This window comes from Marmota marmota, unplaced genomic scaffold, assembly GCF_001458135.2.
Source record: "Marmota marmota marmota unplaced genomic scaffold, marMar, whole genome shotgun sequence".
In the NCBI taxonomy this organism is placed as follows: Eukaryota; Metazoa; Chordata; class Mammalia; order Rodentia; family Sciuridae; genus Marmota; species Marmota marmota.
In genome coordinates this window covers 13,675,594-13,702,512 of record NW_026000249.1, presented here as the reverse complement: position 1 = coordinate 13,702,512, position 26,919 = coordinate 13,675,594, and the positions used below count along the sequence as shown (strand labels likewise).

The window sequence follows — 26,919 nt, the reverse complement described above, 5'->3', positions numbered from 1 at the left end:
ATTGCTGACAATCAGTGGTCATGAAGCAGGGAGTAAGAAAGAATTGGGGTTGTGAAGAACTGCTACCCTACGGAAGGATAGGGTTGACCTTGGAATAGAGAATGGGTACCATATATAATTACTGAAATCTCAAAGCTAATCACTAATGCTTACCATTTCACGGGGAAGGAAGTACAGTGTTCGCTCAATGTTTTTCACCATGACACAACAGCTCACGTGGGTCTTGGCTGATTCAATAAAAACTTTTCCAAACAGAAATACCACACCTGAAAGAATAAGGGAAAACTTAATTGAAATTGAAAAGGAAACATTTCAATTACACCAAATCATAGGAACAACGTAAAGGCTCACTGAACATGTCCACACATTTATACCTTTGTGATAACATTCTGACAGCAAACATATATAAAACCAGTTCTTTGTTTTTAAAATATTTATTTTTAGTTGTAGTTGTACACAATACCTTCATTTTATTTATTTACTTTTATGTGCTGAGGATCCAACCCAGGGCTGCACACGTGCAAGGCAAACACTCTACTGCTGAGACACAACTCCAGCCCCAAAACCAGTTCTTAACTCAGTACTTACGCCATAGTACACTATCACAGTGGTACAACCCCAGGAAGAAAGGGGATAGAATAATTCTCTAATTTGGTATAAACAGTTTCCCTATAACCAGTATTATCCAGATTAAGAAAAACAAAACAACTATTGTCTAACAAATCTGCTATTATAACCTCTCATGAAAACATGCAAATATGAGAATATCATTCTAAATTTATTTTTTATTTACACTTACTGATAAAAAACAATCTTCATGTATTGGGATACATACATCAGTATTTTTCTGTATGTAAAGTTGTATTTGGGAAAAACAATTCATCTTGTATCTTATGGTTTGGAAATGAGGTACCCCTCAAAACTCCTGTTGATGCCAAAATATTCAGAAGTAAAATGATTTGATTATAAGAGCTGTAACCTTAACCTAACAGTCCATTCTAGCTTGAATGGACTAACTAAATGGTAACTATAGGGAGGTGAAGCATGGTTGGAGGAATTTGGTCACTAGGAGCCTGCCTTTGAGGTTTATATTTTGTCCCTTGCACCTCAACTCCTCTCTCTTCTTTCTGCCTACCATATGCTAAGCAGCTTTCCTCACTGTACCCTTCTGCCATGATGTTCTGCCACAACTTGGGCCCAGAGCAATAGTCAGTCAGTCGTTCATGGACTGAACCTCTGAAACCATAAGCCCCAAATGAACTTTTCCTCCTCTAAGTTGTTCTTGTCAGGTATTTGATCATAGTGATAAAAAGCTGCCTAACACATCTCTTATTCTATATAAACATAAATATCTCACAACAGGGTTCTATTATAATCTATTTCACCCTTTCTATATCACAAGTTACTTAACATATCTAGCTAGGTAGTATTTATACTGTTCCTTTCTCTTCTGCTTCTATTTAACAAATAGTTTACTAATAAAATCAGTAGATATCCTTCTTTTGTGATCCCTCAGAAATATACACAACGAAGTAAAAACATGCCTTTCTAAACATCAAGTTACTGTTCTCCCATCTCTTCAACAGAAAACTAGCCATTAAGAAAGGACTGCTGGGCTGGAGTTGTGGCTCAGCAGTAGAGCACTTGCCTAGCATGTTCAAAGCCCTGGATTCAATCCTCAGCATCACATAAAAATTAATAAAATAAAGGTATTGTGTCCAATTACAACTAAAAAATATTTTTAAAAAGAAAGAAAGAAAGGACTCCTAAGATCTGATAGTCAACCCAAGAGATGGTCACTGTAAAAAAAAATCCCAGGCTCCATGAACTAGACAGCAGTAATCAACATAGCCACTTATCTGAGACACTAAGAAAATTCTGATACATGCAAAGGCTACTGTTCACAAAGCCAATTACCCCAGTTTCACAAGACAGCTCATCATCAGTATTTCCTTTTGTCACTTATTCTAGTAGAAATAAGACTATCTAAGGATTTTCATTTCTGCAGATGATTAAAATTCTTACAAGTGTTGTGTGATTTTCAGCTGGGGTGGGGGAAGTGGGGAAGATAAGGGAGAGGAAAGGGCGGACCATGGGACGATTTAAAGAAAAAATTCACAGTAGCACAGAAATTTAGAAGTCATCCTCATGACAGTTAAAGATGGAAAAACAAAATTCCATGCAAAGAAAAATAAAGACCCTAATATTGGATTCAAAGATTCAAATAGCTCATTTTACAGTCAAACTAATATCACACTTCATGCAACACATTTGACACTGTTTATGCCTCGTTTGCCACAAAAAGATCATGGTAAACAAAGATTACACTCCCCCCAAAGTTACTAGCTGAAACCAGGTGCAGTCAGGATTATTCAACCTTGAAAAAGTCATAATGAAGACAGGATATCTTCCCATATGCAAAGAGTAAGATTCTTTTCATAATTATGGTGCATTCAGCAACAACTGACTGACTTAGAATCTGTAAGAAAGTGAGAAACAATAACAGGGTCTTTGGGAGTACTTCGTTTTTATTAGCAGCATTGATTTCACAAAGCTCAGTGATCATTACCTACTATCACGATGAAACTGTTCAACCCTCTGAAATTAAAGGATTTTTTAAAAAAGCTATTTTATTTAACCCATTGGCATCAAAAACAGAGAAAGATGTGCCACCTCAGAGAACACAACTTGCAAAGTACCACAGAATGGCAAAGTGGACTGACAATGAGAAGCCCCGACTTCTGCCACTGAAGAGTCAACTACTTTTTTTCCCCAGAGCCTGTTTCCTGCTAAGTGAATAACTAGACTAGATAATCTCTGAAGCCTTTTTCAGCACTTGTATGACAAAAAAATATTAACTGAGCTGGCCATCATGGCATGTGCCTGTAGCCCCAGCTACTCAGGCAGCTGAGACAGGAAAACTGCTTGAGCCCATAAGTCTGAGGCCAACAGGGGCAACATAGTGAGATCCCCCATCTCAAAAAAGATAATTGTGAAATGTTACCCTGGGCTGGAGGTACAACTCAGTGGTAGAGTACATGCCCTGGTTCAATTCTTAGCACCACCAAAAAATTTTTCCCCACTATTGATTTTAAAAGACTATCCATGGCCGGGCGTGGTGATGCATGCCTATAATCCCAGAGGTTTGGGAGGCTAAGGCAAGAGGATCACAAGTTCAAAGCCAGCCTCAGCAAAAAAGCAGGGCGCAAGAAACTCAGTGAGACCCTGTCTCTAATAAAATATCAAACAGGGGTGGGGATGTGGCTCAGTGGTCAAGTGCCCCCCAGTTCAATCCCCAGTACAAAAAAAAGAAACCTATCCATGACACTGGCCTGATATCAGAAATTAATTACTTTGAAAAAAATTTAGTTGTGCCTCCATGTTTCAATCTTAGCCTCCAATATCCCTTACTACAAACTATCACTAATTAAGAAAAATGTCTGTGATGATATATATTTGTTTGGTATCTGACCCATCCAATATAGTAGCTACTTTTCACATGTGGCCATTAAGCACTTAAAAGGTGGCTACTGGTTGAGAAACTGAATTTTAAATTTTACTTCCTTTTAAACAGTATAAATTAAAAGAACTACATATGGCCATTATATTGGACATTATGGTACCTTAGTAGATCCCTGCCCTGTGAAACAATGGTATTTACTAATAAGAGTATAAACCAAAAAACAAACGGTAAAAATAGCAAACTCTTTTTCACAAACAGTTTAGCTGTGGATGGACACAATATCTTATTTTTATGTGGTGCTTAAGATCAAACTCAGTGCCCCATAAATAATAGGCCAACACTTTTCCACTGAGCTAAAACCCCAACCCAGAACTGTTGTTTAAGGTTCTGATCCTTGGCAACCAACGCTGGTAATGATGCTTTATAGGCACTTACTTGGGAGGGGGTCACCATCCACTTTTGTTTTACTCATTCTTATTTCACACTGCTACAAGAATTTAGGAAGCAAACTAAATAATGGCAGCAAATTCAACTCTGGTGCTCTGTAACTCTCCATGTGCATCCACCAGACTGTCAATCACTGTGTAGTTTATTTCAGAGACCATTTACTGCATGCCTACTATGGACCTGGCATTGTACTGAATACTGGAAATGAAAGATTTCTAGCAGCTTAAAGGCTTTGGGATAGAGAAAAAAACTGATTCAGATCATTTCAAAATCAGATGACAAAACTACAATGAGAAAGGGTATGATGGGGTCATAGGACTCTAAGGTCCATCTAGAGGTTTAGGAAAACTTTCAGGAAATGACAACTGAGCTGAATCTTGAAGAATGTGTCAGATAAGGGCATCCCAGTCAGACAAATACTATGAGTAAAGGGACACGCAGGAGCAATTTCTAGGGCAAAAATTCATAGACAGCAGGCATCAGAAACCTTGCTAAGGAGCTTGGACTCTATGTTATAAGCAATAGCTACTGAGGATTTTTTTAAATGAGGAAATGTTACTCTTCTGATCAATCACTCTGGCAGTAATGTGGAAGATAACAGTTTAGAGATCAATTAGGAGGCTGGTACATGAATTCAGTAGGCAAGAAGGGTTCAGGGCACCAGTTATGAGGAGATAGATTATCTACTTTAGAAGGAGTAAACTAACAAGTGAGGAAAAGGAGGGAATCAAGGATGGCTTCCAGGTTTCTGGTTTTGATGGAACCATTAACCAATGGGTTAATAATTAATCAAATCTATAAGGTCCCTTTTACCATGCAAGGAAACATCACAAGCTCCAAATATTAGTACATGGACATCTTTAGTGAGAGGGGTCATTATGCTACCTATTACACCTCTCAGTTCCATGAAGTTGAGAAGTTCTCTCGGAGGTCTTAGAAAACAGGAAGAAGACAAAAAAAAAAAAAAAAAAAAAAACAGGACTAAAAAAAATCCCAGAATTAACAGGCAGCTACTCAAATTCAGAGATGAGAAACAAATGAGATATGTCAAAATTATTTTGCCTCCTATCTTTTAGGCAAAGGGTAAAGATTAAAAACAGAGAATCTCCACTATTTCTGTTTAATGAAAAAACATTCATTTGGAGGTGATTTTTAAATTTAAAAAAAAGTTATCCTGAAGAACTGAAATAATACATATTCAATTTGGTTAAAGAGAAACAGGCCCAGAAGCACCACCAGAAATATATTTGTTCAATTTGAGGAGGGTCTTTTCTAACAGTTACTGTTGTTAAAAATGGAATGAGCCTCCTCTGTCATCTTAAGGGCATTCTTGGCTCCTGTAAGATGATTTTTTTTTCCTCTACAAAGAGGGAGTTAGTAAGACCCCCCTCATCAGAAGGTCAGGCCTGTGAATTCTAAAAGAGAATAAACTTTTTGTTCCATTTGTTGTGTGGCCCTCTTCTTCAATTTATTCCCAGCATTTTGTGAATCAAGAATTCACAATACTAGCTCATTAGGATGACCTGGGAATCAGTCTTGATTTCTCCTTTCCATCAATGCTCAGATTCAATCCATCAACAAGTTTGTATCAAAATACTTGTTAAATGCCTTCATTTCTCTCCTTCCCAGCCTCCAGGGTCCAAGTAACTAGTACCTCTGCCCTGGAATGACTGATCTCCAGGGCTTCCATAATTTCCTACCACCCCACTCTAGCTCACCCTTCTACAGCTATATATACAAGCATGCACACACAGAATAACATGTCTGTTATTCTCTTCACAGACAAGAGAATTCCTGTTGAAATGCAAAGTCAATTATGGGACCATCCATCATTATGTGGCCTTTTACCTTTATCTCCAACTTCACTGCATACCAATCTTATCACTTGATAACTATGCTACTATCACACAGGCCACCTTCTTCGTGTCAGTCCTTCCCACTTACTGGATTCTTAGCTGAAATGTCCTTTCCTCGACTCTGTATGTGCCTCACATCTTAGCCCAGGGATCATCTCTTAAGACAGGCCTTCACTGAGCATCCTACAACTAACTCCCTTTTACATCAGTTTCTTTTATTTATAGCCAATTTCTCCCCACCCACTCCCACCCCATTAAAATATAAGCAACATTATAGCATAGGGAATTTGTGCAGTTTGTTCACCCCCTCTCAGTGCCTTAAACACAACATGTGTCCAATTTGCTAAATAAAGAGACAAATTAATGACTGATTCCATTTGCAGTATAATCCTGCAACTTCAGATACATCGATGGCAAAGTACAAGCACATTCAAAAATCACAAATAACTGATTTTTGGAATAAGCATTTTAAGGACTATTCACACCACAGGGTGGCTCACGCACTTTACAATGAACAAGTACTGCTCTCCTATAACACACTTACATGAGGGCAGAGCCTGTGCCAATCTTCATCACTAAATATTTAAGGGAAAACTTGCTACTCCATCAAGACATATGGTTACTTTATCTTTGATTACCTGGTTGGTTGTACTGATCTTCATAAGCATCCAACCAATAAAACTGGAACACTTGTTCTTCATCTGTCCCTTTTACCAATGGGAGTTGACTGGAATCCACTTGAATTTCTTGTGCTGAGAAACTGCTATCATTTTCCTGATCAATGCCCCAACAAGAGTCATCTGGGAGAAAACTTCCCCTGCAGAAATCAAATTTTCCAAAACTTTTCAAAATCTAACAGAGTAGGGCTGGTGCTACTGCTCAGTGGCAGAGCGCTTGCCTAACGTGTGAGGCACTGGGTTCAATCCTTAACACTGCATAAAAACCTAAACAAATAAAGGCATGCTGTCCATCTACAACTATGAAAACTTTTTTTTTTAATCTTGGCTGGGACAGTAGCTCAGTGGTAGAGAACTTGCCTAGCACATGTGAGGCACTGGGTTCAATCCTCAGCACCACATAAAAATAAATAAATAAAATAAAGATATTGTGTCCATCTACAATGAAAAAAAAAATTTTTTAAAAATCTAACAGAGGGGCTGGGGATGTGGCTCAAGCGGTAGCGCGCTCGCCTGGCATGTGTGAAGCCTGGGTTCGATCCTCTGCACCACATGCAAAGATGTTGTGTCCACTGAAAACTAAAAAATAAATATTAAAAAATTTCAAAAAAAAATCTAACAGATTAATTGGAGTGCTATCTGCCAGGGAAAAAAAATACCAGAAAATGCTCTTACAAGCAAGACATGGTCTCTTTCCTAGGATCCGCCTTATGTTTCATCCTCTCTGCTGGCTCACTCTCTTGGTCCCAAGTCTTGGCAGCCATAGGCTTCATGTCCACCTCCTCAGCTTCCATGGGCTCATCAAAGTCACCATCTTCAAACTCCATTTCCCCTGACTCACACTCATCTTCCGGACACTCTGGCTGCACCAGCTCTCCTGTAGACATCAGCATATATTCCTGTCACATGCTAGTACCTGGAGCACAATGGTTTACCCAACACTGAAATATCAGCACATCCCTTTTCCTACACTTGTATTTCTCTTTAGTCTCCAAATTGGATGTTTTTAACTTTTAGTGCTACAAATCCAAATCTTTCACACTTAGACTTGCCATCACAATACCTCCACTTCTTCTACTGCTGTAAAAACAACTGCTCAACACCCTTGCACTTCTGCCTGACATCAGACTTACCAGCAAATTCAGTTCGTTTAAGAGGAGCAGGAGTTAATGAAAGCTCCTTCCTGGCGACAGGGGAAGCAGTTTTTCCTGAAGGAATTGCCTGTAAACATTTTTAAATGTTTAGTCACTTAGACTTGCATACTAAAAATATGTAACTGTCCTACCCTGACCAAAGATAATGACAGTTCCCATTTATAAAAAGATTTTATGTATTATTAATGTAACAGCTTCAATTATTTTACTGTTACCTAGATTTACAGAAAAAAATACTTGTTTCCAGGAGGAAAATTATTGCATTTAGCACAGTTGTAATACCTATAATAAACACATATTAGTTACTACAAAATTTACTATGAAAAAAGCAGGCACATGCTATTTTTGAAATACACAAAACTATATATTGAATGGCAGTCCTAATTTTTAAAAAATCAAAAATAAATTCAAAGCCATTTCCTTCACATAGAAAAGCAAAAATAAATAAATTTAAAACAATATCATAAATCAAGACAGGGTATCTCTATACACTTTACCTTGGGAGTGTACACAGCAAAAGGATTCAGAGAAGCTCCAGTAGATCTTTTCTTCTTAGGTATTATTATAGGTGGAAGAGTTATTTGAGGTTTCTAAAAGGAAGGGTAAGACAGACATTCACTGCCATGCTTGGTTTACCACGTAACAGATAAAGTGCATTTCTTCGATCACTGAAACCCAATAAGCATTTTTCCTTCCCTGCCCCCCCCCCAGGATCTATGTTCATACACTGTGGTTACTATAGCAACAATACTACAGAAATCACTAGAAAACCTGAATAGATACTGAATCCACCCCTCAGCAATCCTTTTCTTTTTAAAATTTAACACAGTCTTTCACTTATCCTTCCAGAATATTACATTTAAAAACAATCAAGATACATATGACTGCATAGTGTTGATGCTAGATTATTTTGATCTATGGTCATTTAGAAAGAAATACACTTCTAAATAAACACTTAGCCTTTATGAGAAATGGCCAAATTTCAAATTCACAGTGTAGGTGAGACTATTTGAGTTCTATCAGGAATAGGACACTAACTCTTTCTTCACTCCCACTCAGAATTAAAGACAAGGATCTTATGCCTGATTGTGTAGACTGACAGGCTTCAATCTATTTAGGGAACATATGCTATAGCAACTGAACACAAGCAGTGAGCATTCACAGAACTGACTCCTGAGTGTATTCTTACTACTTCCAACATACACCCACACAGCCCCATCTACATAATCACATAGCTGTAACAGCTAGAAACTACTCACCTAAAATGGTGAGAAGAAACTAACTGGAAGATTTTATTTTTGTTTTTATTTTTGTGGGATATTTCTTTTGGTGGTACTGTCCTTGCATTTTTTAAATTCTAGCAAAAGTCTATTCCATACAACTTCTGAATTATTTCTAGAACCTATGTTCCCTGCACATTTTATAACTCCCAGAGAATCACTTACCTCAGTGTTCAGATCTTGTAGAATGTCACCTAGCAGTTCATCCTTAGACAAATCTACAGCTTTCTAGAGATTATAAAGGAAGGCAAAATGAGAAAGCCCTGCACATTAAATTTTCACCCAGACCACACACATGACTATGAAAGGAAGAACCTAACCAATCAGTCCTTACCTCTTCATTTCATTCACTCTAAGTGCTCAAATCTATTCAGATTTTAACTACCACCTGTGTATACGTAAATTCTAAATTTATAGCTCCCATCCTCTATTTTAATTCTCATTCCATGATCTTCCTGCTAGTCACTGAAATGAAACACACTTTCAATTCAGTTTTCCTGTTCAATCTTTCTTTTCTATGTCCCAAATTCTAATCATTGAGGTGCTTAAATCATTTGAAAACTAAAGTCAACTTAGGGAGTGAAGCTGGGAAAATGTTATTTAAATATGTATTAAGTTTCTAATATCTGTATAATCATATACTAAATTCATTTCACAAAGGAAAAGACAAAATATACAGAAACCATGAAACTCACATCTGTGCTTTTCTTTCCAGCACTGGCAATGAACATTGACTTGATATTGTTTGGTTTTGTCACTGCAAGTTTCTTTACATTCTTGTCTCTGTTGCGTGCTTTAGCATCCTTTCCTATTGGAATATATATTATTTAGAAACACAAAAGGTCCCAGTTCAAATTGGAAAACAAAAAGCCTAGTAGTCACTTGTTCTCCATATATGGAAATTTGGGAAGAAAATATTAAGACTTCAAAATACAAATATATGAAGATTTTACACAAGGTACATAAAGAAGAAACTTTAAAATAAGCTAAATTCAAAAACTTGGGCTAAACATTATTACAAAAACTGATAAAACACAAGTTAAATATCAGGATGAGTTAAGTGTGACTATTTAATTGCTAACGTTAGTGTGACTAAAAAGTCTTTTTTTAAGTGAGACAGGAGGGCTGGGGTTGTAGCTCAGTGGTAGAGCACTTGCCTGGCACATGTGAGGCACTGGGTTCAATCCTCAGCATCACATAAAAATAAATAAAATAAAAGTATTGTGTAAAAAAAGTAATATAGGAAAAATAAAGCCAAGCTGGAATCAAGAGATTATCCTAGTAACCTTCATGAGATCATATCTTTGATTTTATATGTAATTTGACAGAACAACTTAACTGTAAAGAAATGGAATTACCAGTTATGATACTGCAGCATCCCGATTTCCATTTTTATGAGAACAGCAACTAGACACATGCAACTATGTCACATTAACACTAAACAGCACAGAGGCATTTGCTCATTAAAAGAAAACTTTTGCCATTTATTCTCTTCTGACCATGTGTAAATCAACTTTCCTAATACTGTCAATTTTAATCTCACTTTCTGATTCATCCCAAAATAGTCTCAATCTCAAAAAGCTAAATGAATAATTAAAATAGTGTGGTAGTGGCATATACATAGAGAGACCAGATGAGTAAAAAATACAATCTAGAAAAAAGACCCCATCACATATGGAAATTTAGCATATAATAAAGGTGACAACTTATATCACTTGGGGAAAAATAGATTTATAAATAAATAGTGTTGGCTAGCCATTTGTAAGATCCATATAAACACCAAAAGGAAATTTTAAAAATAAAACTGTACAAGTACTTTAGAAAAGCAAATTCCTTTGTAACCTGGGTATAGTAAAAATCTAACACTAATTCAAAATCCACTTTTAAGGAAAAAACAGATTGATAACTTCAATTACACCAGAAAAGGAATTTAAAGAAAAACCTGGAGAAAATATTTACAATATGTATCACAGATAAAGTATCCATTACCCTGACAAACATTTCCCTGATATAAAGACCTAAAACAACCAATTGAAACTCAAAAGGAATGTGAGCAATAAATACAAAGTTTTATGAGAAGATCCACAACTTTATGTATAAAAGAAATGCAAATGAACACCACACTGAGATGCCATTTCTTGCATATCAAACTGGCAAAAATTCAGCTTAACATACTATCAGCAGGGCTTTGGGGAAATACACACTCAGACACTGTTCATAGGAGGGTACAAAAGGACAACTCCTAGAAGAACTTGAGAACTTGGCAATGTCTTGTCAATGCCTAATAAAAATTTTGTGAGCATTTACTCTCTGAGCCAACAATTCCACTTCTAGGAATTTTCCAAGGAAAACATGATATGCACAAGAGTTACTGGATATGTGGCATTATTTGTAATAACAAATTATTGAAAATAAATGTCCACCCAAAATAATTATTTTAATAAACGATAGCATATCAATATAATGGAGTACTATGCAGCCATAAAGACATAAATAAGAAAAATCTGTTAAGTACTAATATGAAGTGATTTTCAGAATATCTTAGGTGAAAAAAGCAAACTACAAAACTATCTATAGATGGTATCTTTTGTCTAAGAAAGAAAATAGAAATACGTACACACAATTCCATTCCTAGGTATATACCCAAAAGAAATGAAAACAGGTATTCAAACAAAAGCTTCAACATACATGTTCATAGCAGCATTAAAAAAGGTAGATAACTCAGTGCCCATCAACTGATGAATGGGTAAACAAAATGGGCAACACACATCCAGATAATATTATTCAGCCACAAAAAAGAATAAAGCACTAATACATGCTATAGCATGGAAGAAACTTTAAAACATTATGCTAAGTGAAAGATGCCAGACAAAAAAAGGTTACATATTGTATGATCCCAGTTATATAAAACGTCCACAACAGGCAAAACCATAGAAGCAGAAAGCAGATTAATGGCTGCCAGGTGCTGAGGGAAGGAAGACTAGAGAGTGACTGCTTAATGAGTATGGGGTTTCCATCTGGGGCAATGAAAATATTCTGAAATTAGATAATGGTGATGGCTGCAAACACTGCAAATGTACTAAATGTCACTAATGGTAAATTCTGTGATATGTATTCTACCACAATAAAAAACAGGCATTTTTCACATGGCAAGGCTATGAAAAGGTTTACAGGACATTTGTAAAATATGTGAGACCAGAGAATTGCATGAAAGAACTTGTATCTTTATTGAGACCAACTGGAGCAGTTTGAAGACAGAATATACTTAATGGTTAAAATGTTTAGTATGCAATGGGGCTGGGGTATGGGGATATAGGTCAGTTGGTAGAGTGCTTGCCTTGCATGCACAAGGCCCTGGGTTCAATCCCCAGCACCCCCCCCACACACACACACACAGTTTAGTATGCAGAAATCCACAATTAGTTTATTGTGCTTTTCCAGTTATTTTTCTTCATTTGGACTTGACCAATATTTTTCTCTATTTGAAAACAGCATGCCAGGGACTGGATTCACACCATAAAGAACTGACCTTATACTCAAAACTACAATTTCTTGTAAGTTTTTTAAGTGGATTTCAGAATTCTGTTTGCCTTCATAATATCTTGTGACCTTACGTGGGCTCTTAGTGAGGTTCACTGAAACAATGGGGATTTGTGGGTGAATGGCAGTGGCAAAGCATAAAATAAAAATTTCTAAGACTAGCTGTCTTCCAGAATATCAACTCATTCTCTTTACTGCTGTATTGCCAAAACAGATAACAATATGAAAAGAAACAGTGGTGGCTCATTTATTCAACAAATACTGCATACTTCTTTCATGTCTGCTGCTGTGATCAGCCCTGGAGTGAGTGGGACATGGGTCCTTTCTTTGAGAAGCTCCTTAACCAGTCCAACTTCCTAATTTGCAGCTGACCAAAACTAAAATCTACATAGGTGATTGGGACTATGTCAAGTTGATATAATTAACAATATAGCCATAACACAGGTCTCCTTGATTCTGGGACATAATACAGTAAATGGGTTCATTCTATCTTCCAGGACGCATATAAACTACAAATACACAATTTGCCACAATTCTACAAAAGGGTCCCAGTGTATAGAGTTTCTACACTACAGTTTGGCAGAAACTGATCCATTCATACTCTAATGGATGGATGAATGAATAAATAACATCCCATGTGAGGGAAAACCAAACATATTTTTTTTAATAACTGTGAACAAAGGAAAGATAAACCAGAAATTAATTAAAATGGTTATTTACAGAGATGGGTAGAAATAAGACAGAAGGCATAGGAATAAGAGCAAGACTTTTGTGCATTTATCTCTTGATATCATTTTGATTTTGACATTATATAGTTATTTTATAATATTGTAAAAAGTTAAAGACTTTTAAAAATTTGAATACAAAAACAAATGAACCTATAAACTCTCACAACAAATCTTTAGAGGGCTATATGCCAAGAACAAGTAAAATTGCAAAGAAATCATAAACTTTACTTAGAAAGGTTGTTAATAGAGGGCTGAGGTTTTGGCTCAGAGGTAGAGTGCTTGCCTAGCATGCATAAGGCACTGGGTTCGATCCTCAAATAAAATATATTGTGTCCACCTATAAGTAAAAAATGTACCTTAAAAGAAAACAAAAACAGAAAGGTTGTTGATTTAGTAATTCTAAAACAACTGTGTATATTTCAGAAAACAAGGATTTTCATTGAAAGTGTAAAAATATGAATTGAGAAGATGAATTCAGTAGTATTGGACTGGGATAAAATTTATCAGTATGAATTCAAAACATACATAATTTCCTAGTTCTGTTCACCAGAAGGGCCTAGAAGCTAGAAACCATCATACCCCAAGAGCAATAAACACATCGTTCTCCCAGATCTGAATAACATTCCCCATGAAAGGAACCAGATGATGGCTAGAAACAGTTGATTCCAAGTCTGGTACAGGAAGAGTACAAGGTAAACTTTGAACATCTTCTCAGCCCTGATAGCTAGGAAACGCTCAGACTGATTGGATCACATCAAAAGGATGCAGGCAACAACTAAAAGGGGTTTCATTCCTACCAGCTAAATCTGGGATAATTTGAACACTGAAAGGAGAAATGGTAGCACTAAATTATAACAGTAAATTTTCTAGAAACCCGTGAGTTTGAAGTGATAATTTTAAAAAGGAAAGAAGCTGAGTGCAGTGGCATGCACCTGTAGACCCAGCCACTAAGGAGGCTTAAGCAGGAAGATCACTTGACCCAGAAGTTCAAGGCCAGCCTGGGCAACGTAGCAAGACTCTATCTCAAAAATAATAGAATAAAATTTAAAAGGAGAGAATCATCAACAGATGCCGAATGCACTGGGTGAAAATTCATGGGAAAATGGGATATACACATGGTCTCAAATTATCACCACTTATTTGCATTAATCATAAAGGGGGAAAGGTAGCTTTAGAAGAAATCTGACATATCATCTTAACCAGGAGATCAAATTTATTATCAACACTAAGGGAATGGAATGCTCTTTACAGAGGGCATGAATTCAGGACCTTGTGTATGCAAAGCAAGTCCTGGGTCAATTTCCAATACTCGAGGAAAAAAAAAAAAAAGCTACAAAAGACCTTACTCAGCAAACTGGACACATATTACTATAGACAATGATAAATGATAATGGTACTGTGGTTAAGCAGATGAGAGCCTTTATTCTTAGAAAGGGACTTCTGAAGTTCAAAAATTTCACCAACAATTAGTCTGTGTCAGTGGTTGGAAAGGGGAGAGGAAACAAATGTTGCAAAACATTAATGTGCAAATAAGAGTCCACTCCCTCTGTAAGAGCATGATAGCAGAGATGTAAGGCTTTGTGGCCAAATAAAATCTGTAACATGATTATATATTCTTTATATTTATCTTTTTTCAAAAAACACACTTTGGGGGCTGGGGATATAGTTCAGCTGGTAGAGTGTTTGCCTCCCATGCACAAGGCCCTGGGTTCAATCTCCAGCACCAAACACACACACACACACTTTGGAAACATAAAAACCTTTCCTTAGCTCAATGGCTGTATAAAAACAGATATGATTTGATGATTTGGGGGGCTGTTAATGGAGAATGTTCTAAAATAACCTATGGTGATAGCTGCACAATTCTGTGATGAATTTTATACTTTAAATGAGTGAATTACATAGCATCTGAGTTATATCTCAAAGAAGTGGTTTTTTTTCCCCAAAAATTAAGCCATAGTTTGCTGACCCCTGATCATCTATCACTTGGTGGTAGAAGACCAATTAACAAACTAAACCCAAAAAAAAACAAGGAGTACTTCCCATTCTCATTTTACAGAACTAAACCTGACTTGTTTACCTGAAAAAAAAAAATGCCAAGATTGTACAGTTAAGAAAATTTAACACATTCATTCATATCATTTTAAATTTCAATTAAACAAAGCAAGCTGAATACACTAGTTCTAAACTTTATTATTGTACTGTACAATTATTGAAGAGCTAAAATTCTGAGTTCATCATTTCAGTAGGAATTAAAACACATCACTTACTATGGCAGTCCTCAATATCAGCAACTCTAAACTGACCATTGGACTAAAAATTTCATACTTTCTGGTACTGTTTTTGTTTCTTAAATTTAATTTTCTACACAACTGTGATTCTCTCACTGTCAGAACATATACTCTATCTAAAAATAATTGTGTAGGCTCTTCTCCCTCAAAAGGAGACTGTTTCAGAATACCAAGTCATCTTAAAAGTTTAGACAATTCTTTAAATCTCAAAATGACATTCTCTTGTAGGTACCTTTCTCACTGGTATCAAGAGCATTATCTTCAAGATCATCATCAAAAATCTCTCGGCCGTCTTCCACATAACCAATACCATCTGCAGGAACAAATTTTAATATTGGGATCAAGTTTTCACAAGTCATCAACAATATTTTAGCCATGGCAAAAAGAATACTTTTGTACCCACTCAGATGTTCTCCTAATCTGTTCCATTTATAAGTGCAGCAGAATCCTATTCAAACAGGTCTCAGACAAGGCAGGTCATCCACACAGCAGATGTGGCATCAAAACCAAATATATACTATACCTAGCTAGGTGAAACAGGGAAATGATCTGGTCCCACAGGATCAAAAACTTAGCCACAAAAGCTTGCTTCACAGGTATTTTACTCTACCAGAAGAATTTTTTAAAAGCCCAGAAAGGCACCCTAGTCTACATGGGAAAATTAGAATATAGCTGAGCTCTATTACAGAAATAGAAACATAATCACAGACACAGTCTATATCTCCTTCCTGTGGTCCGCAATCACATAAGCAGGAAGCTTTATACAAGGGACAGAAGAACAGTAGAAAAGAACCTGCTTTTACAGTACTTTCCATTGCTCATATTACCTCTCATACCTAAAACTTCATGTGCTCCTCACAGCAATCAGGGAGATAGTTTTCTTATCTCCATTTATAGAATAAAAACTTGTGGCTCAGTGGCATTAAGTAACTTGGCCACAGTCACACAGTTGCAAAGGATAAAAGAGAACCTCAACCTCTGTTGCTTAATTCAGATGCTGTGTTTTGGCCCCACAGAAACAATTCACTCCAATTCACCCTCCTCCCAATTCACCCTTCCCCACTTTGGTGTTGGGGGTTGAATGCAAGGTCTCATGCATCTTCACAGTTCCCACAGAGTCGTTTCCTGGATGATTTTTACTATATCTTGAGGTATGTGCCTTGATTCTCCAAAATGTTGCCAAATCAACTTCTTATTGTTCTGCTTCCTCATCCTCAAATAACTAAAAATGATCCAAACCAAAGGTATGATTCTAACAATGCCTTCCCTCCACCCAGGCACAGTAGAAACTCCACATGAAAACCTACAAAAAGCAACTAACACAGTGCCTGGCAGATAATTTCCTCCTACATACCATCATCCACAATCCAGTCATCATCCTGCCGTGCCTGAACCAGCTTCGAATACTGTTCTTCATCAACTTCTTCATAAACACTTGTGAAGTCCTCGATCTGCCATTATACAAGTTTGAGAAAAAGCTTCAAATGGAGTGAAAGTGTTAAACAATTCTTATGAAAAAAAATTGTCAAATTGAAACTGGAATGGCAGCCTGACGGAGAAGCTGCAACCAAATCATGAGTTCTGACATTCAATACCACTACAGGGTTTTCCTTAAATAGACATCAATTAACTTAGTATTCCTTTTAGGTGGGTGTTAACATAAGATATTAAATGATTCCATTAGCATAATATACTTGTCACACCATCAATTACTCATCTACTTCATAAAAAACAAACTGAATTATAGCCAATTCTTCATTAGCTGCTTTGGGGATTATTCACTTGTAATTTCTAGACTGGTTGCTCCTATACTTAGCAAACCTGTAAGGCATACCACCTCTTTCTCCACTAGCTGATGGATGTTCTACAAATAGACAACAATTTTAATGCCTGTTTGACTAAATAAAATGCAAAAGGAAAATCTCCCTCATCCACCCCCCTACAAAAAATTGGCAAAACAAGCATATTCTTCTATAAGCAAACAAGAAAAGGCTTTTGAGTGTTCGCTCTTTGCTTCACCACTGATCCTCCACCACTCTCAGGTTTTGAAACTGCACAAGGACTTATATGCTGAACTGTCTGAAAGGCAAGTCCAGAGAAAGTAGCCACACTAGCTGCCTGACTGTCAAAGGGTCATAGTACCATGAGCTACTGGTACAACTAAAGCAGAATACCTCTGCACAAAATAACAGATGTACACCACTGCTGCCACTGCCCATGGTAATGGGCCACATACACCCCAAATGAGAATCTGGTGAGCTGGTTAGGAAGATTTCATAGATATCTCATGAAAAATATCCGCCTTCTCTCAAGAGTTCTGCATTTTTCAAATAGGATATCAGGGGAGATGACTAACTCTACCTGAAGAGCTAAGACTCTAGGAAAAACCTGGGACACAGAGATTTGAGAGCTTGATGAACAGAGCTGACTGATTTCTGCCACACCTATAAAGCATATAATGATTACAGGACTAGGCTTCGTTTCACCTCTTTTTTAACTTACTCTGTAGGGATCACTGGCAGGTACTGATTTGGCCTTTTACCATCTGATAAAAAACGACCTACTCTACCAAACTTATTAACAAGCCAAATGTAAACTAGTCCAATTAACATTATCATATTAACCATTTTCTTTTTCGGGAGGGGGGGCTGGCATAATTATTATTGTTGGTTGAAGGCATACTGTTGTTTTTTATTTAAGTAATTGATTTATATACTATTTTGAGGGGGGGGGGTTTACCGGAGATTGAACTCAGGAGCACTTGACCACTGAGTCATATCCCCAACCCTTTTTTATATTTTATTTAGAGACAGGGTCTCACTGGATTGATTTGCACCTTGCCATTATTGAGGCTGGCTTTGAACCCGTGATCCTACTGCCTCAGCCTCCCAAGCCACTGGGATTATAGGCATGTGCCATCACGTCCAACTGATTTATATACTATTTTTGAGGGGATGGTACTGGGGATTGAACCCAGGGGCACTTTACCACTGAGCTACATCCCCAAACCCTTTTACTTTTTATATTGAGATAGAGTCTTGCTAAGTTTCTGAGGTTGGCCTTGAATTTGTAATCCTCCTGCCTCAGCCTCCTGAGTCATTGAGACCATAGGCAGGTGCCACTGTGCCCAGCTGATTTATATAATATTAAGAAGATCCTAGAAAACTTTCTCTTTTTGATACTGAGGATTGAATTCAGGGGTGCTTTACCATTGAGCTAAATCCCCAGTCCTTTTTGTTTTTCTTTGTAGTTGTAGATGGGCAGCATGACTTTATTTTATTTTTGTATGCAGTGCTAAGGATCAAATCTAGTGCCTCACACATGCTAGGCAATGCTCTGCCACTGAGCCCCAGCCCCAGCCTCCTTTTTATTTTTTGAGATAGTGTCTCACTAAGTTGCTTATGCTGGCCTCAACCTTGTGATCCTCCTGCCTCAACCTCCCAAGTTGCTGGGATTATAGGCATGCACCACTGCACCTGGCTAAGAAAACTATTTTTAAAAATCATTTTGGGGGCTGGGGTTATGGCTCAGAGGTAGAGCACTCACCTGGCATGCGTGGGGCACTGGGTTTGATCCTCAGCACCACATAAAAATAAAATAAAGATATTGTGTCCACCTACAACTAAAAAATAAATATTTTAAAAAAATCATTTTGAATAAAAAGTTCTTTTAACTCTTTATTTTTTCAATATTTTTTAGTCGTAGTGGACACAATACCTTTGTTTTATTTATTATTTATTTATTTATATGTGGTGCTGAGGGTCAAACCCAGGGCCCCACACGCACTAAGCAAGCGCTCTACCACTGAGCCACAACCCCAGGCCCTGACTCTTTATTTATTAGTGCTAGGGAATAAATCCAGGGCCTTGTGCATATATACAAGCACTCTACCACTGAGCAACATTCCAAGCCCAGCAGACTCTATCTTTAAAAACAGTATTGCTACTGCTCAGCATGAATTCTTAGAGCCATACAATTAATATCACAGTGTTTAAAGAGAAATCAGCCAAATTGTGCCAACATCAGAAATGCCCCACAAAACCTACATTAAAAATGCTTTACTTTTGCTTCACTCTAATTCTTTTAGCAACGTTTTATTATCTGGTTGCCTCCCTTAATTTGAACAAATGGTGCCAGCCACATGGCAAAAATCCTCTTCTATTTGCTTAATTGCCCAGTACAGTAAAGGCCATAGTGAAATGTGCATATTCCAAAACCAGATTGTCTGGGTCTAAATAAAGGATCTGCCATGTGATCTCACTGAATTTCTGTGCCCTCACCTCAAACTGTTGTTAGTCATAGTATCTAATTTATATATGGTTACTAGATGGATTAAATGAATAAACATATCAGTAAAATCACTTATAATAGTGTTAGCTGAAAAAATAAAGTTAGTTATTATTATTTTCTAGCATTAATCACTTTCTAGCCTTGGCAGTTAAGATACTCAGAAAGAGTGCTGAAGGTAAAGCTAAACAATGATATATAGATGATAATCACTTTACTTTTTGCCTACAGGCAAAAACAATGAGCAGAGGAAAACAGCCAAAAGTGTATTACATTCAATCTTACAAGCAGGACATTGCAGAAGTAAGGTCCAAGTCTCCATTCCTTTGCAAATTAAAACAATACTGTCCAAGGAGAAGGTACTTAACTAGGCTGCTGAAGACTTTAAAGTTAAAGCACCGCTCAGTTCCCCCAGTGAAGCCAAGGGACCTAGCAGAGACACAGCACACCAAATAAGGAAAGTATAGATATAGCTACTTTAATTTTGGAATTTTAAACTCATCTGTAAAGTGCCTTACAGGAACTTTGAAGGAATGAGTACTCTCCATAATCTATAAATCTACCTCATAATTACTATTAAATTAAATTACTATTTAGAAATACACAAATATTTCTAAATCCATGTGATTTCTTCTTTGGTGGCTCAAATATGTGTGAAATCACTTTGTAAACCCTAAAACAACTTTATAAAAGTCAAAGGGTGTTTTGTAGTTTTACTTTGTTACTAATGACTTGTATTCAGTCCTCAACTGAAGCTATTCTGGGAAAGTATTATTTCAAGCAGGTTACAGTTTAGGTATAAGGTATGCCCCAAAAGCTCATGTGTGAGACAGTGCAAGAATGTTCAGAGGTGAAATGATTAGGTTATAAAGGCCTTAACCTGATCGGTAGATCGATTAACTGGGCATTAACTATAGGCAGGCAAGGTGTGGCTATAGGAGGTAGGTCACTGGGGTGTGCCTTTGGGGTTTATATTTTGTCCTTGGTGAGCAGAAATCAATCAATCAATATCTATCTCTCTCTCTCTCCTCCCCCCCATTGCCATATTCTGAGCTGCTTTTTCTCTGCCATGCCTTTATGCCACGATGTTCTGCCTCTCTCCATAGCCCCAGAGCTATGGAGTTGGCCAACTATGAATTCAATCTCTGAAACAGTGAGCCAAAATAAACTTTTCCTCCTCTATGTTGTTCCTGTCAGGTCTTTTGGTCACTGGGACAAAAAGCTGACTAATACAGTGACAGAGGTGACACACACTACCAGCAGGCTATAAATTAGATAAAGTACAGGAAGAAAAATGGTTACTTACTTCATATTTATACTTCTCACCGGCTTTAGCCTTTTTCAGTCTTTCTAGAGCTTCTTGGCGACCTTTCTTTGACTTTTTTTCTCGACGAGCCCGAGAAGTTACAAAACTTCCTGAATCTGACACAAGTGATAAAAACACAAAGGTATAGGAGATGTTACAAAATCACAGCCAGGCATGGTGGTGCATGCCTGTAATCCCAGTGACTAGAGAGGCCGAGACAGAAGAATTGCAAGCTCAAGGCCAGCTTCAGCAACTTAGTAAGGCTCTAAGCAACTTCATGAGACTCTGTCTCAAAATAAAAAGGGCTGGGGGATGTAGCTCAGTGGTAAAGTGCCCCTGAGTTCAATCCCCAGTACCCCCCCCAAATGAAGAACACTTCTAGTCAACAATAATATGCAATTTTATTATATGTAATATTAAATTAAATATTATAATGTAAAATAATTCACAAAGCTCATGGCCAAATATGCAGATCCTGTAGCTCTTCAAAAATCTTCTCTAAGATCCTGTTACAACTGAAGCCAATGTTAATTTTTTCCACACAAAAAAAAAGGAAAATCTCAAAGCCAACTGATACCCTACAGAAATATTAGGTGATTAGCTGTTAGCTAGTCCATAGCCTTTCCATTGGAAATGACAGGCCACAAATAATCCAATAGGTCATAAAAGAACAATTCATTTTGCTTCCTATAAATCAACATTTGAAAGTCTTTAAGAAGGATCTGTTCTTTGCAAAATACTAGGTGCTATGAGGGACTAAAAGATCAAAAAATATGGTCTTTGTGTTTACCCTACCTACAATCTAATGTAGGAGATAAGTAGCAATTGGATCTTAAAGAATATGTAGAATACATGCCCTAATAGAAGTTCAGATAAAGTACCTGGAATTTCAAAGAGAAATACATTGGAGACTGGGGGTATTTAACAAAGACGGTACCATAATTCTAATACAAGATGGTACTATATAAAGATGCAAAAGTAAAAACATTAAAAGTGGAATTATTCTTGGGCTGGGGCTGTAGCTCAGTGGTAGAGCACTTGCCTAGCACGTGTGAAGCACTGGGTTTGATCCTCAGCACCACATAAAAAAATAAAGTGTTCATCTAAAACTAAAAAAAAAAAAAATGTTTAAAAAAAGTGGAATTAATTTTTTTTTAAAAGTTCATAGTGGTGAGCTGAGGTCATGGCTCAGTGGTAAAGCACTTGCCTAGCATGTGAGAGGTAGAGGGTTGATTCTCAGTTCCACATATAAATAAAGAGCCATTGACAACTAAAAAAAAATTTTTTTTTTAAAAAGTTCATAGTGGTATTGAAAGATCATGACAGGATTAGAGGACAACAAAAACAAAGATGGTTCTAAGGAACCATCTTATTAATTCTATCACTGACTTCAAGACCTCAGTGGATCATGATATTATAGGATAATAATAACACATTACCAAGGTTAAAATATATTTTGTCAAAACTGATTGAAATACCAGAGGGCCTCAGCATTCACTCATTCAACTTTTTAACTCTTCATGCTTTTGGTCATTACAAACTGACCACCCCACACACATACTGAAATGAATTCATCCACAGAATTAAGACTTTCACATACCAGCTGATGAATAATCAAATCAAGATGACAGTGCTGCCTGCCAGCCATAAGTTTAGGCTCAGCAGCCATCTATTATATTTCGTGCTAATTTATTAAAATGAGTAGGCACAAAAAGGGAGATGTATTGATAAAGAGGCATCTTAAAAGCTCCAACCCCAATGGCATATTCATAACAACACTAAGTTGTTTGACTGTTTGACTGAAGTATAAGAAACAATCTAAAGAACATGTACCAAATACTGGCAATAAACTGTTGAAAATTATATCTTAAAGGTCAAGTATAATTAGAGAATCTTATTTTTTTAGCTTTCTGTAAATGGAATCTCTATAACATCTTAGCCTATTGTTTGACTTTCACATTTGACTTTTAAATCCATTTTTGGAAAGGCATTAAGTAAAAATTAAGTAATGTGGGTACTTAATGATGACAGTCACAAAATCTTGGGTATAATTCAAATGATTTAAAATTTTGAGTAGGCTTACATGAAAAGGTTTCAGAGATTATTAAACACAATCAATAAGAGTGAAAAGCTAGCCGCAGTATATTCCCTTTAAGACTCCCTTGACATCTGACAAAATCTAAAGGTCTTCAAATGGACTTACTCCACAGGAAACACTGCTCCACTACACAGGGTTTGTGGTACAATTACAAATAAGACAGAGCTGCCTGTAGCCTCAAGAGGTTCACAGTCAAGTAAAGCAAAAGACCCTGAGACTACCATCATAATATAAATATAGTGCCATAGAAGAGGTAAGAACAGCAGACAAGGAAATGTAGAGAAGAGAACCATTAATTTTGCATGAGAAATCAGGTCAGTTTTCATAGGGGAGGTCTCCAATACAAGCCTAGAAAGAATTTCACCAGCACAGAACAGGGTAAAAAGTGGAACAAGCAGAGGAAGAGGTGTGAGACAAACTACAAAGGTATTCAAATCCAAGGTGTACTCAGGAATCAAGAGAAAATCAGTGCAGAAGGTAAGTTTGACATGAGTGTAAAGTGAGCAGTACAACTGAGAAATTAAGATGTAGCACATCCCAGCTCTGCCATTTAGTAGGTAATATGAGACTACAAGTTAACCAGTTCAGCAGTGGACAGCTGTTTTATTTGAAGCTGCCCAGCATCTGAAACAATCTGTGGAACACCCCCCCACACACGCACACACACACTTTAAGTCCCATGGGTTCACAGAGCCTATGTGTCTCTCACACACACACACACACACTTTAAGTCCCATGGGTTCACAGAGCCTATGCCTATACAAGCTGAAAGTTCCCTTTCCCAAACACTCTTGCAGCTGGGGCAAGGGCATTAAAATAGGCTCTAATGATTAGAAAAACCTGCCCAGTGGCTAATGTCCCAATAAGAGATATATGGACTTAAGGAAGATTCTAGAAGTAGCAAGAGCTGCAGGAAGATTGAGAATGTGAAGCAACAGTGCCAGCAATGTCCCAAGGTACAAGATCTGGCATCAAGTATTTAGTCATGGTTGGCAATGACCTCCTCAGTGGCCCAGTTTTGTGGCACAATTTTAATCACTGTTTCTGGCTAAGCAACCTGCAGACCAGATTTCCAGTCCTTCAGGATTTGTGCAAATGCTATGGAATTCTAATAAATTCCTTTTCAGTTTAAATTAGCTAGAGTTGGTTCCTTCAGCTTACACCAAAGCACTCTAATGCAGAACCTGAGGGTCCAGTGAAATGGAAATAAACCACATTTGTCTACTTCATAAAGCTGCAAGGATTACATGAGGATGGCTATCTTCATTTGTACTTAGCAACATAAACTAATTTAATGTTTATATTTGTGTGTGTTTCTCTTTGTGTAGATGCAGGGCAGTCAAATACACATACATGTACTCCCACATACACAGTCTAGTTTCAGAGAGCAAAAATAAAGCAAAGCAGTTTCCTCAGGGAAGATTCAACACAGCACTGCATATAACTGGACATTCATCTCAACTCCATGAGGACAGAAACCATGCCTAGTCTACCCATCATCAGAGCCTGGCAGAATACCTATGCCTAGTATGTACATAATAAATATTTACAAATGAACCATTATACCCACTTTTTTGATCACTAAACTCCCCTTGATCTCTTTTCATCCATAAAAATAGTTATAGATATTTCAACTTTTCACTGCTATTGTCAAGGTGCTCCACCTGCTAACATTTAAGAGAAACAAAATCCAGATTTCCCTTTTTGGAACATGTCTCTAATGCTTCATGTAAGTAACTAGTAAATAAAGGAATAAGCATGAAAAAAAATACATTTACAAGGACTTAAATATTTGTTTTAAAATTACTATCTGGAGTACCTCCATCCTCCCCAAAAGCAGGCCAAGACACTAGCTTGCAAAAGAAGTCTTTCAGGTAACAATCTTTCAGTCTGCTCTAAAGGAAAAATTCCAGTCACAAGTTCTCAGCAAGTACTTAATCAACATCATGACTTAAGAGGGGTCTCAAGATTGCACAGTATCCTCCAGAGAGTGATTTCTTGATGTTCAGGGATGGCGTACAGTTTTTAGGGTGAAGAAAGGGCTTAGTGGCAAATCACTGATAGAAGGCTGAAAAGACTGTTCAGATACTCACATCCCATATCCCATTTGTAATCCAGGCTAGTCGACTCTCCAAAATAAATTGTCTTAAAAAAACGAAAGACTAAAGAACAAATTGAAATCTGTGATTTACAACTAGCTGAATGCAAAGGAAGCTGATTAGGAAGCAAGTTCTCATTAATGGTGATGTATTTGAGTGACAGGAGATGTGATGCTTGGGCTAAAAAACTGAAGCATCTGATTTTAAGTTAGAAGTTCACGGAAGTTAAGTCACATTTTAGTTGAACACTGTTCAAAAATCAGAAATCAGACAAAGCCATTTGCATTTTTGTATTCTATTTTTGGAAATAAAAGATTACCACTGACAAACTGAGTGATATACAATGTACCCGAAATGCTGAATTGATGTATTTTTTAGGAACTTCGCCAAAATGATTAGATTTGAACGCTAAAAAATAGCAGCACTTGAAGAACTTTCCATAGAATAATTTGAAAGAAAAGGTGTTAATGCATAAAATAGAAATCCATTACTAAAAAGACAAAACGCATTTTATATGGTGTCAGCACTTGCAGCTTTCTCTCCTGCCTAGTTAGAAAGTGTAACAATTTTCCTGGAGTTTCTAGCAAGGGAGGGGCAAATATCTTCTGTCGTAGTCCTCAAGCGGGTGGGAGAAGTGAAATACCCTCGATCAGGCCAGTGCCCCACCGACCCCAGTCTCGCTGAAGTTGTTCCCACACGTGGGTATGACTTACCAAAGGAATTTTTTAAAGGGGTCACTTGCTGACAGAGATGTGACAGCCTCCCAAACAGAAAACCCTGCAACGGGTGGCTCGCATTTGCAAGCCGCCCTACTTCAATGCTGGTTCTGACACCCGAAAGGCCCCCGCCCTGAACCACAAGGTCTGAGCCCAAGCAGACCCGCATAGCGAACCCGGCGCACGCCTCCTTCGGAAGAAATAAACAGAGACCCCCACCACCACCACCACCATACGCAATCATGCTGCTGTCCCCACACTCCCAACCAGTGCTCTGAGTGCGGAGTCGTCCCTCACCGCTTGCACCCAGTTCGCAGTCGTTGCCGTGCACAGGCGCCATAGTCCCGCAGTCTCCCGATTCCGCGCCAACCAGCCCGAAACTGGCGCGGGGGCCGAGATAGGCGCCAGCCTGAAAGCCAATCAGAGGCTTGGGAGGCTGCGGACTTCCGCCCGGAAGGCCACTGACGTGCCGCGCCGCGCCGCGCCCCGCCCCGGGCCTTCCCGCGGGCGCGCATTTGGCGCCCTGTGATGACCCCTTAGGGAAAAACTGGAGCTGAGACCGGAAGAGAGCTGGAGAAAGAAGCGGTCGGGCTCTGCAAAGGAGCTTGGCGGAGAATCTGCGCAGGCGCACGCAAGCTACTGGGAAAAGATTTGGGCGCGTGGGAGTAGGGGCTCTCTGGTTTTGAGAAATGATTTTCTAAGCAGAGGCGCGGGCGGGCAGGAAGGTGGGCGTGGCAGGGCTGGCCCCCTTGTCCCCCTCCCCAAAACCCGGAAAACGACTGCCTCCTGGTGCGCACTCTGAGTTTTGTCTGATCCTTTGCCTCAAGGAATGTGAACACTGTGTGTGTGTGTGTGTGTGTGTGTGTGTGTGTGTGTGTCTACTTAAAGGTATATCGCACGCTCAGCGCGGTGGCTCAGCTGTAATCCCAGCAACTTCGGGAAAGTTGAGGCTGGACGAATCATGAGTTCAAAGGCAG

General features: G+C 37.9%; 1 protein-coding gene across 3 annotated transcripts in view; it reads right to left on the bottom strand.

Annotated features, from left to right (window-relative positions):
- Pola1 (DNA polymerase alpha 1, catalytic subunit) overlaps positions 1–26,392 on the bottom strand; it is a 295,390-nt gene extending 268,998 nt beyond the window's left edge. For 2 of the 3 annotated variants that reach the window (XM_015488095.2, XM_048796434.1), the window contains exons 1-11: positions 26,240–26,392; positions 21,030–21,145; positions 16,791–16,887; positions 15,669–15,749; positions 9,573–9,685; positions 9,043–9,105; positions 8,095–8,187; positions 7,577–7,664; positions 7,119–7,320; positions 6,405–6,583; positions 154–266 (exon numbers count right to left, since the gene is read on the bottom strand). In XM_015488095.2, coding sequence (XP_015343581.1) covers positions 154–266; positions 6,405–6,583; positions 7,119–7,320; positions 7,577–7,664; positions 8,095–8,187; positions 9,043–9,105; positions 9,573–9,685; positions 15,669–15,749; positions 16,791–16,887; positions 21,030–21,145; positions 26,240–26,282 — 1,188 coding nt within the window. In that variant the 5' untranslated portion in view covers positions 26,283–26,392. Of the gene's footprint in view, positions 1–153; positions 267–6,404; positions 6,584–7,118; positions 7,321–7,576; positions 7,665–8,094; positions 8,188–9,042; positions 9,106–9,572; positions 9,686–15,668; positions 15,750–16,790; positions 16,888–21,029; positions 21,146–25,220; positions 25,243–26,239 lie in introns of those variants that run through there. The other variant, XM_048796433.1, reaches the window with a different exon arrangement.
- Between the last annotated feature and the right edge of the window lie 527 nt (positions 26,393–26,919).